General features: G+C 46.3%; 1 protein-coding gene and 1 long non-coding RNA gene across 2 annotated transcripts; one reads left to right on the forward strand and one right to left on the reverse strand.

Moving 5' to 3' along the window:
• The first annotated feature begins 616 nt into the window (after positions 1–616).
• On the forward strand, positions 617–2,435 carry LOC146427311 (uncharacterized). The gene is made up of 2 exons (XM_085082489.1): positions 617–696; positions 1,603–2,435. The coding sequence occupies exon 2, from the start codon at positions 1,625–1,627 to the stop codon at positions 1,997–1,999; it is 375 nt and encodes a 124-aa protein (XP_084938615.1). The 5' UTR covers positions 617–696; positions 1,603–1,624; the 3' UTR covers positions 2,000–2,435.
• An 8,517-nt stretch (positions 2,436–10,952) lies between these two features.
• Positions 10,953–11,683, reverse strand: LOC146427312 (uncharacterized). Its single transcript, XR_014856510.1, has 2 exons — positions 11,159–11,683; positions 10,953–11,052 (listed from the first exon to the last, which is right to left on the reverse strand). It is a non-coding gene; the product is annotated as an uncharacterized LOC146427312 (long non-coding RNA).
• Positions 11,684–11,971: the final 288 nt, after the last annotated feature.

Here is an 11,971-nt window from a genome sequence, read left to right on the forward strand (position 1 = left end):
TCTCCACTTTGCTCTGCTGAACTTCAGTCGAACCCTCCAGTGAATGACACTGCAAAAAATGCAGTAGGATTTTTGTGAAAAACATCCTTCCTGTTCCTACAAGAGCACAACTTTAGTCCAGGAGCATTTTGGAGGAAAGGAATTCAGATTTATTTGTAGTTCTGGTCCCTTTTTTCCTGAAGTTTCTGTGGTTAAATACAAAACACCTACATTTACATTTCTTTTAAATAACGAACAGTAGCCTTGGTGCATCAGAATATCCAGCGAACAACAGACACTTCAAAACACATGGGAAAGTTTTCCCTTTTTACTGAAAATTTCTCCCTCTCCAGTGGCTTTGAGAATTCAGAAACAGCTTTTATATTACATAAAAAAAAAAACAACCCTCAGATTTGACAACGGCGGCAATAAAATGGTATCAGGAATGTTGTTGGCCCAGAAAAGGTGAAGATGAAAGAAACCTGTAATATATGGGACAAACGGGAGGCTGGGAACAAACTAATAATCCCAAACAATGAGGAAAATTACGTTAATTGAAGATAGGACGTGTACAGGCAAATCTGTTTTCCAACCAATGAACCTTTTGGATCTCAAGGGCATCTGAGATAAGCCAGAAGGGCAAAGCTGGAGTATAAAAAGGGCTTGGAGATCAAGGTTCCTCATCAGCTCTCCTGCCTTCTCCTCCTGGTGAACTTGGTGAGCTTTTCCTCCTTTCTTCCCCCTGGAATGGGATTTTTCCTTTCAGGATTTCTCTGGGGATTGTGGCTCCTCTGAAAACTCAGGTTACTCTGTTCCTTTCATCTGGGTTTGGTGGGTTTGAGTTTTGAGGCTGAGGGTGGAACTTTCCTGGTCCTGCTGGTGCCTGGATTCCCTGATGAGGGATTTTTGGGGCTGCAGAGGTAGGAAAGGGTTTAGGGTTGTGACCCTTGGCTGGTTTTTCCTTAAATCTTCTCTTTTAAGTGGGATTTGGGGCCTGTTTGGGAGCAGAGGTGTTCCCCTGTGTGTCCATTCTCTGTGGGCTCTCAGAATTTCCAGCGAATTAAAATGTGTGGAAACCACTGAAATGGACCCAAAAACTGAAGGCTTTTTGGTATTATCATGGCAAATTTTGGGGAAGGCTTTCCTGATGGAGCTGGGAATGCAGAGGTCCAGGAAAAGCTGATATCCTAAAAGAAATTCAAGGTTGTTAATTCCCAACCAGGTTTTCTCTCTCGGAAAAAGCCCTGAAGCAGCAGCAGCAGGGAGGTTTAGATCTAAGGCTGCTGGCTTCACAGTCAGGGCTTCCACTAATCCCAGGGATGTAGAAATACTTTGATATTAATTCAGATTTCTTTTTTTAAATTTTAATTAAATTTTTAAGAAAAATTTTAAATTAAATTAAATTTTAATTTTAATTTTAATATTAAAATCGTTTAATATTAAGGCAGTAAATCAATACTAATAAAAAATAATTTAAAGACGGTGGGAAAATGAGAAAGTTACACAACTGCAGGAGCTGAGGTCATCATTTTCCTTTTGCCCTTGCAAGGAAGGAGGTGAGGAACATTCTGCTGCTGCTACTCCTGCTAGTACTCACTCCTCTCCCTTTCCTCCTCGTTGTAGGACTTCCCTCCACCTCCCCAAGATGACTTTCATCCAGAGCCAGTGCGACGACGACTGCTACTCCCCCTGCAGCTACGGCAGCCTGTATGGCTACCGGGGCTACGACTGCGGTAGCCCATGCGGCTACCGCGGCTACGGAGGTCTCTACGGCTCCCGCGGCCTCTACGGCTTCGGCGACCGCTACGGCTTCAGCGACCGCTACGGCTTGTACGGCTACCGCGGCTACTACGGCTCCGGGGACTGCTGTGGCTACGGGGGGCTCTACGGGGGCTATAGGGGATTTTACGGCTCCGGGGACTGCTATGGATACCCCGGGCTCTACTCGGGTCGTTACGGGTTCCCCTTCGGCTCCCGCTACGGGCAGAGGTTTGGGTATGGGGGTTGTTATAGCTGCTAGAGGAAGGAGAGACTCTGGGAAGCATCCTGGGCTTGGATTGGTGGAGTTGTGGCGGTGGAGAGTTCTGGAATGTGGAGCTCTAGGGAGCTGAGATACCCCTGGGGTGATCTGAGAGATCTGCGCTGCTGCTGAAGGTTGGAGAAGATTGATCTTCATCATCTTCGTCATCCTCATCATCATCATCATCATCATCATCTATCATCATCATCATCCTCATCCTCCTCCCACCACCCCAGCTCTCCTCTCGGCCCAGATCTTCTCCTCAGTGCTCCGAGCGACCCAAAATCCCTGGTTTTGGCACAAAACGTTCTCTGAGCAGCCAGGGTGTCTTTGGGAATGTGACTTTGGGAATGTGGGCTTTCCGTTCTGTGTCCCTTTGATGAAATTGTCTCTGCTTTTTTTTTTCACTTCTATTAAAAGTTCTTTTCCGCATCAATTCAGCGTTTCTGGGTTTATTTGTCACCAAATTTCTCAAACTGCTCGGAGTCTTTGGCCTCCCAAACTCTGAGGAAGCCTCAGCATGCTGTTTGCTCGTTATTGTGCTCATTTTAAATTCAAATTAATGCCAGAAAGTAGGTGGAGGTCACACGAATATATTGAAAAATTGGATTGGGTGACAAAATTATGAACTTTGTGAGCTGAAGGACTGGAGATGTCAAAGGTAACGCTGGAGAGGTTGGACCTCAATTCTGTGTCCAGCTGTGGAAAATCATGGAAAAAGGGACTTGGAGGAGCTGGAAAATCCCAGGATGGGAATGGAGAATGCAGAGGGAGCTGGGGGAGCTCATCCCGGAGCAAAGGGGGAATTTTGGGATCTGCCAGGGAGGATTTGGGGAAATTCCTGCTGGAAAAGGGAAAATCCTCGGAAGGGTTTGGAGTTTCCATGGCTGGAGGTGTCCAGGAGGGAATTCCTGGGATTTGGGATTGGTGATGTTGATCCATCAAAGCTCAGACTTGGATCACCTTGGGATTCTTTCCCAATCTCAGGGATTTTTGGGGATATTTTTTGGGATTCTGTGGATCCTGGGGTTGGGAAGGAGCTGGAAAATCCCGGGATGGGAATGGAGAATGCCGAGGGAGCTGGGGGAGCTCATCCTGGAGCAAAGGGGGAATTTCGGGATCTGCCAGGGGGGATTTGGGATCTGCTGGCAGGGAACAGGGCAGGACAGGAGGGAACGGCCTGGAGCTGAGCCAGGGGAGGCTGCGGCTGGGAATTTGGGGAAATTCCTCCTGGAAAAGGGAAAATCCTCAGAAAGAGCTCGCCTTGGGAGAACAAACACATTTCACTCAATATTTTATTTTTAGGACTATTTGCCTTTTTTTCCCCATTTTTTTTCCCATCTTCTGGCTTTTAGTCCCTGGGTTTAGTGAATTGCTGTAACCGCACCTGTAAAAATGGATTTTATTGATCTGAAATGGATTTTCTTCCGTTCTGTGTGGAAGATCAAGGGGGTGGTTTGAGTTTTCCAGGCCAACATCAACACAAATAAAGCCACCTTGACACTTTCCCCATTGATTCCAATATAGATTTTTAATTTTTTTTCTTATGTTCTATTGGTTGGTCATGGAATTTGTCACAGAATTAAATTGGAATGTGACAGAAAATTCTGACCGTGGAACAAAAACATTTGAATTCGGTTTCCAGAAATTGGACAATGATCTTCTCAGCTGAAGATTTTTCTACATTGTCTGTAGAGGTCTGGGACTAATTGTTTTTCTATTTTGAAACTTTATTCTGACAGCCCTGCTGTGATGAAGTTTTAATTCTTCCCCAGCCCAAACCACCACATTTAAACTTAAATCTGGTAAAATCTTCAATTAAGTGAAGGAAAGGGAGAAACTTTGTTATTTGGTATTTCTTGAATTTCTGAGGGGTTGAAGGGCAGAAAAGAGTAAATTTTTGGGGAGCAGAAGGGAAGAAAAGAGTAAATTTTGGGGGAGCAGCTGCTCAGAATGTAAAAGGTAGGAATGACCCAGAGCTGGATGTGGATTTGAGGACAAAAATTCCCTCCAGAATTCCACACGTCCCAAAATATCCATAATAAACCAAAGACAGAGGCAAGAAAACAACTGGAGCTGCAGAGCTTTTTAAATGCAGAAAGAATTTAATGCAACAAGACAAGGGTTTGGCACAGACACAGAAAGATTATAGTTTTGGGATGCTGGCGGCAGCTCCAGCGATGAATCACCGCTCTCCAGAACATTCCGTTTCGCCTTGTTCACCCTCCAGGTGTTTGTAAAACGCAGATCAAAGGCGAGACAACCGCAGGGCTGCGGCACCGACCCTTGGAAATGCAGATCACGCCGAATTTCATTCCGCAGAGGTCCTTCAGCCCCAACGCTGAGGAGTTTCCCATGAATTGCAGATCCTCCCCGAAGGAGCTGCGCGAGGATTTAAATGCAGAATATCTGGAGAGCTGAGAGAGGCAGGAAAGAGCAGACAGAGGAGACAACAAAAAGGGAAATTCCAAGAGTTTTCAGAGCTCGGTGAAGACCCCAGTGCTTCATTCCCCAGGGCTGTGGCATCGATCCTTGGAAATGCATTTCACACCGAATTTCATTCCACAGAGATCCTTCAGAATCGCAGAAACTCTAAGGAGTTTCCCACGAATTGCAGATCCTCCCAGGGTTTGAACACAGAATATCCAGAGAGCCGAGAGAGACAGGAAAGAGCAGACAGAGGAGACAACAAAAACAGAAATTCCAAGAGTTTTCAGACCCCATTCGTAACAATTTCAATAACCTAATAACCGGGGTCTCAGCGCAAACATCACTACGGGCTCGGCTGTTCGTCTTCCGTTGGTTTCAATCCGTTTTTGGGGTGGTTTTTTTCAGCAGCAGGGGTAGCAGCAGGTGTAGGAGGGGTAGCTGCAGGTGTAGGAGGAGCAGCAGGAGGGGTAGTAGCAGCGCGTGGTGCGGGAGCTGTAGTTGCAGCAGCTGCGGCGGTAGCAGCTCAGGGTGCGCGAGACGCAGGGGTTGTAGCGGCGCACGGTGTAGCTGCGGTAGCACGGCGAGCAGCACAGGGTGTAGCAGGGCGAGTAGCAGCAGGACATCTTGGGATGGAGGGGTGGAGAGGTGGGTGGAGGAGGACCTGGAACGGGGAGGGAAAAATTGGGTGAAATTGGGTCGGAGAGTGTGAGCGAGGTGGGGTTGGGTTGGGTTGAAATGGTGAGTGAATTCCTTGAGGTTGGGTGAGATTGTGGTGTCAAATTGCTAGAATGTTGAGTGAATCCCTCAGGCTTGGATGGGATATTCGTGTCAAATTCCCAGAGTGTTGAGTGAATCCCTCAGGCTTGGAGGGATTGTCGTGTCAAATTGCTAGAATGTTGAGTGAATCCCTCAGGTTTGGATGGGATTGATGTGTCATTCCTAGAATGCTGAGTGAATCCCTCAGGTTTGGGTTAGATTTTAGTGTCAAATTGTTAGAATGTTGAGTGAATCCCTCAGGCTTGGATGGGATATTCGTGTCAAATTCCCAGAGTGTTGAGTGAATCTCTCAGGCTTGGATGGATTGTCGTGTCAAATTGCTAGAATGTTGAGTGAATCCCTCAGGTTTGGATGGGATTGATGTGTCAAATTCCTAGAATGTTGAGTGAATCCCTCAGGTTTGGATGGGATATTCGTGTCAAATTCCCAGAGTGTTGAGTGAATCTCTCAGGCTTGGATGGGATATTTGTGTCAAATTCCCAGAGTGTTGAGTGAAACCCTCAGGCTTGGATGGATTGTCGTGTCAAATTCCCTGAGTGAATCCCTCAGGTTTGGATGGGATTGATGTGTCATTCCTAGAATGCTGAGTGAATCCCTCAGGTTTGGGTTAGATTTTAGTGTCAAATTGCTAGAATGCTGAGTGAATCCCTCAGGTTTGGGTTGGATTTTAGTGTCAAATTCCTAGAATTCTGAGTGAATCCCTCAGGCTTGGATGGGATTTTCATGTCACAAATTCCCAGAATCCCAGAATTCCACAGCCCCACAATCCCAGCGTCACCGAGGTTGGAAAAGTCCTCCCAGATCGAGTCCAGCCTGTGCCAAATCCCCACAGTGTCACCAGCCCAGAGCACTGAGTGCCACATCCAGTCCTTCCCTGGACACCTCCAGGGATCCAAACCTCCCTTCCAAACCCTGAAAATCCTTTCCAGGAAAAAAAAAAACCCAACTTCCTGAAGAAGGAATCTGTGGGAGTTTGGAGCCCAAACTTCCTGGAAAAGGAATTTTTCTGGAGCCCAACCTTCCTGAAAAAGGAATTTTTTTGGTGCCCAACCTTCCCGAAAAAGGAATTTGTGGGAGTTTGGAGCCCAACCTTCCTGGAAAAGGAACTTTTGTGGCGACCAAACTTCCTGGAAAAGGAATCTGTGGGCATTTAGTGCCCAACCTTCCTGGGAAAGGAATTTTTTTGGTGCCCAACCTTCCTAAAGAAGGAATTTATGGGAGTTTGGAGCCCAACCTTCCTTCAGAAGGAATTTTTTGGCTCCCAAGCTCACAGCACAGGCAGCTGAGGTCAATCCCAGCTCGGGGCAGGGATGTGGAGAAATCCCAGAGTCTGACTGGGATCCCTCACAGCATTTCCCCAAGAAGTTCTCCAGCGCAACTGCAGGAGTTCATTAATTCCCTCCCTGTCTGCTCTGAGCCTTGGCGCATCAATTATTCCTTTTCCCGGCTCTGTTTTGCCGATTCTAGCAAGGACACCCAGCTGGGCAGCCCAGGTTCCAATCAGAGCTGCCCTGGGCACTCCAGAGTGACAAAAACAATTCCCGGGACTTTTCCATATTCCCCATTGCAACATCCTGCCACAAAAATCCATTTCCTCCTTGCACAACCACTCTGCCCGAAAGTTCCAGGAAAAAAGGAAAGGCAGAACTCCCAGCTGGGCTTCCCATCTTCCCAAGGACACGGGAATGTTCTGATTGAAAGGAGAAATGTTCTGATCCAGGAGAAAATACCTGCGAGGAAAGGATTTTCCCCCCGAGCTGAAGGAGGATTTGGACTCACCGAGTTCAGTGGGAAGAGCAACCCAAGAGGAGCCGAGTGAGGAATGTCGGGGTTGGGAAGATTTTTATATTCCCGTGGTGGGAGTGGGAGAAGCTCTCTGTCCTCCCGTTGGTCACGGGGAAAAACTCGGGATATACATCAGCAGCCCAATTGCCATAATTGTTTTCCTGGGCATTCAGGACAATTTTGGAATTCCTGGGGTTGGGCGCTGTGATTACAGCCTGGGAGATGAAAGAATCTTTCCAGGGATTTCTGGGAAAGCAGCCTGAGGAGAGCAGGAATGGGGCTGGAGGCTACACAGAACGCTTCCAGCCACAATTCCTGGCCAGCCGGGGCTCCATGGATTGGTTCTCCAGCGGGGAGGTGGATTCTGCACATTTTGGGGTGACGCAAAACACCCCAGGATGACCCCGAGTGGTTTCCGTCCCAATTAATGACAGGCGTTCCATTGATTCCTTCAGGTTCTTCTCCCGCCTGTAATTTGTCCTCTGAGCAGCATGGGATCTATTAAAGCAGCATGTGAGAAATGTGGTTCATTTTTATGGCGTGGATTTGGGTTTTTTTCTTTTTTTTTTTGGTTTCCTGGATGAAATTATTGGAAAAACTCGCTGGAATCAGAGTCTCGTGACGCCAGTCGCCCGTTCGATATTTGTGGGGTTTATTTGTGGGGAATAAATTCCGTTTATTATTAAATCCAATTTATTTCTGGGACCCACGGGGGTGAGCAGGCAGGGTGGGCTCAGCCCCAAACCCATCCTGGGCTCATCCCGAGGATCCTGGGCAGGAGGGAGAGGAAGGAATTTTCCCTCTCTGCTCTCTCTGGGAATATTGAGGTCAGTTTTGGTGTCCCAAAGCGATGATGAGGAATTGGGAGAAATCCAAAAGAGCCACGAAGTTGATAAAGGGATTGGAGGAGAAGCTTCCCTGTGGATCCAGGCTGGAAAATTGGGAATGTTGAGGTCCTGGAGAGCCCAGAGGAAGCTGGAGAGGGAATTTTCCTGAGGAATAGGAAAAACAGGACACAGGGAATGGGGTCAGGGGGCCAGAGGGGGATTGGGGTTGGATTTTGGGATAAATCCTGCCCTGGGAGGGTGGGGAGCTCCTGGCTCAGGGAATTCCACAGATTTTCCATCCCTGGAATGTCCAAGGGCAGGCTGGAGCCACCTGGGATGGTGGGAATGTCCCTGAACATGGATCTTCAAAAATCTTTAGGGTTCTTCCATCCCAAACCATCCCAGGATTTTCCCTCCTGGTTTAATGGGATTTCAGGGATAAATCCTGGATCCTCACCCAGGTGATTCCATGGATTCTCCATCCCTGGAGGTGTCCCAGGCCAGGCTGGACGAGGTTTGGATCCCCCTGGGGTGACAGAGGTGTCACCACGGCAGAGAGTGAAACCAGGAAAAATTAATTCCCTTCCAACCCAAACCAACCCGCAATTCCACATCCACAACAACCAGCCGAGGATCTTCACCTCAATCCCAAAAATTTCAGTCTTTTCATCTCAAAAAGACTTTTCCTCTCAAAAAATTCATCCTCCTCGCCTTTTGTGATGAACTCCAAATCTCAGGATGGACAGAGGAATTCATGGAGTTAAAACGACGAAATAATTTCGTCGGAATTTCGGAGAACACCAAGGTTTGGATATTCCAGAGGGATTTTCCTGAGGCAGGAATCTCCCTGATCTGCTGCGGCAGCATTTTCCACCTGGGTTTTCATCCTTCTGCTCCGGGGGATTTGAATAATTTAATTTATTTAAATTTAAATCCAAGAAAAAAACCTTCCTTAGCCGCGGGGTTCCCTTCGCCGCTCCGGGCAACAACCCGGGAGGATTTAAATAATCCAAACATCGCCAAAGCGACTTTTAATGAGTGTTTTTGGCTGCACTGATAGCAGCAATTCTGATGCGGCTCAGCACTTCCCGATGTCTGTAATTATCCTCATTAAATATGCAAATGGGGCTTGGTTGGCGGCGGGGAAGGTCATACAGGGAGGTATTTGCTGAATTACTAAAAAGGGTTTTTTTTGGGAAGCCACTGGTGAGGCTGAAAATCAGCATAAAGACGATTTAATGTGAAATAATTTTGCAATTTTAACTCCTATAAATCCCATTCTCCATCCTGAGATCCGGATTTTATCGCCAGAGCTCAGGAAAGACCCTAAAAATTTATAAAGACAAAAAAAATTGTGGTTTTTTTGCCTCGTCAGGTTGGGCTCAGAAGCCATTAATGATCCCTGATGGGGAGGACTCCAATTATTTTAATTGAAGTTGTGACGTTGGTAAATAAATTTAATTTCGGCGCTGTTTACATTGGTCAGATAATTTCTGAGTGACCAAAGCACCTCCCGAAGAGCTGAGAGCCACAGGAATTGTCCTGGGAAATTCAAAAAGTTCCCAAAATTTCCCAAAATTCCTTCAAATGAATGCAAAATCTGGATTTTGTCCCAAAACCTGAAAACCTTAAATTGAGCTGGAGAAATAGGAATTCACTTCTGTGCCAAAAACTTACGGCAGAACTCGAGACAGAGTTCAGTCATTGGGTGGAAATTTAATTTATAAAATCTCTGGTTAATTAGAGAAAGATGGAGTTCAATTCCAGGAATCATAAATTAATTTAATGAAGAGCTGTGATTCACAGGGCAGGTTAAAACCTGCTTATCCCCAGGAAAGTTCAGGGCTTTGTCTCTTTATTTGCTAAAAGATTATTTTCTATTTTATTCTTTCTTTTGATGGATTTTTCCAGCTGTTCTGGGGCAGGATTTGGGCCAGAGTTAACAGAAATGTTTTAAAATTAATATATATTTATTGAAAAATTCCAGTTATTCAGGATTTGTTTCGCGTGAGTTTTAATTATTGGTTTGTAGTTTTGTTTCTAGAGTTTTTCTTACATTCTGTACAAAATTAAATCTGAACATTTCGGAAGAGAGGAAAAAAAATATTCTGAAAAGACAAATAAATTCTAATTTCTTCCAAACTCTGAAACAGGAAAGTTCATGATCTTCTGCATTAACCATAAATTTGTCTTTAACTTTTAAACCAAATTTCCCCCTAAACCAGAGCTTTAAATAAAATTAAACTTTAAATAAAAATGTATCCCTTCAGCTGCTGAATTTGCACTTCCTGACCGGTGGAGGGAAACGTTGATTTGCATTTTAATTCTGTTTTATCAGATGGGAATTCTGGCGGAAAATCAGGGAATCCCCGAGGCTGGAAAAAATCTCCAGTTTCACCAAATCCCAGCTGCGCCCAGCAAGTCCTGATTTATGTATTTCTTGAATTTTCACGTATTTCAACTCGTGTTTTGGTGGAAAAAGGGAAGAGTTGGGATATGGCAAAGAGAGAAACCAAGGTGATCAAAGTGTCCTCAATCCCCTCAAATTCTGCTAAAAATCTGCAGATCTGGGAAATTAACGACTCTTTTCTAATTGTCTTTTTCTGAGTCAAGCAAATAAGTAACAAAGTTTTGGAGGAGACAGAAGTCGAGGTGATCAAAGTGTCCTCAATCCCCTGAAATTCTGCTAAAATCTGCAGATCTGGGAAATTAACGACTCTTTTCTAATTGGGTTTTTTTTTCTCTGTGTTTCAAGCAAATAATTAATAAAGTTTTGGAGCAGACAGAAACCAAAGTGTTCAATGTGTCCTCAATCCTCTCAAATTCTGCTAAAAATGGTAGGTCTGGGAAATTTGCTCCTCTTTTCTAATTGTTTTTTTTTTTTTCCCTCCGTGTGTCAAGCGAATAATTAATAAAGTTTTGTAGCAGACAGAAACCGAAGTGTTCAATGTGTCCTCAATCCCCTGAAACTCTGCTAAAAATCCACAGATCTGAGAAATTAACGCCCCTTTTCTAATTATTCTTTTTCCTCTGTGTGTCAAGCAAATAATTATTTGCTTAATAGCTTAAACTATTTGCTTAAAAAGTCCAACATAGTATTAAAAAGAACATTAAAACACAACCGAAGGCAGCAGTGTGATGCAAGATCTTTTAATGAGAGAAAGAAGTTACAACTAATAGTAGCAGAGGAGCAGCCAGAGGTTCACACAATCATCCACCGAGGAGTTGCTACACCTCGGAGTAGAGATTTGGGGGGAAAGGTGGAGCTGGAGAGGAGCAGAGCTGCCGGCTCAGCCAGGCGAGACTCCTACTCCTATCCTACACCGAGGAGTTGCTACACCTCGGAGCAGAGATTTGGGGAGTAAAGGTGTTGTAGCAGAGGAGCAGAGCTGCCGGCTCAGCCAGGCGAGACTTCACCTCCTCTCCTCCACCTCAGAACACAAAACTTCATCCCGAAAGACTGAGAGAGAGCAGCGAAAAACCAAATTATCAATTATTTTCAGACCAACAGCGGCGTGGAAAAAACCCCAAACCCTCAGGATTCATCCGTGGCCACCATCAGAGCAGCTCGGCTAGCCCAAAAAACCCACCCGGCGCAGATTTAGCACTGGTAGCAGGAGGGGTAGCAGCTACTATAGGAGTATCTCTGCACGTAGCGGGACGAGTAGGGCGAGCAGTAGCGCGAGCTGAAGGACGGGCAGCAGTCGCGGTAGCCACAGAGGCGCCCGGAGTAGCCCAGGTAGCCGCAGGGGCTGCCGCAGTCGTAGCCGCGCGAGACGAACGCGCCGCCGTAGCCACAGGGCGAGTAGCAGGAATCCTCACACTGCCGCTGGTAGCAGAAAGTCATGGTGGAGCTGCGGGGAGGCGAGGCTGGCGTGGGGAGGGAGAGAGGGAAAAAGGGTTTGGGGATTTGGGGTTGCGGTGGAAGGGATTTGGAGCTCAGCGGGTTCCACCCAGCCCGGGGACATTGCCGCCAGCCTGGGGACATTGCCACCAGCTGGGTGGCTCCAGCCTGGCCTGGGACACCTCCAGGGATGGAAAACCCATGGAAAAACCTGGGTCAGGATCTAGAATTTATCCCAAAAATCCCATTAAAAAACCCAGGGAATGTTGGGATGGTTTGGGATGGAAGAACCTTCAAGATCCTTAAAGA

Source organism: Lichenostomus cassidix, chromosome 25 (assembly GCF_008360975.1).
Source record: "Lichenostomus cassidix isolate B80296 chromosome 25, HeHo_3.0, whole genome shotgun sequence".
NCBI lineage: Eukaryota > Metazoa > Chordata > Aves > Passeriformes > Meliphagidae > Lichenostomus > Lichenostomus cassidix.

Coding starts and splice junctions, on each gene's coding strand:
- LOC146427311 (XM_085082489.1), top strand. CDS start 1,625: ATGACTTTCATCCAGAGCCAGTGCGACGACGACTGCTACTCCCCCTGC.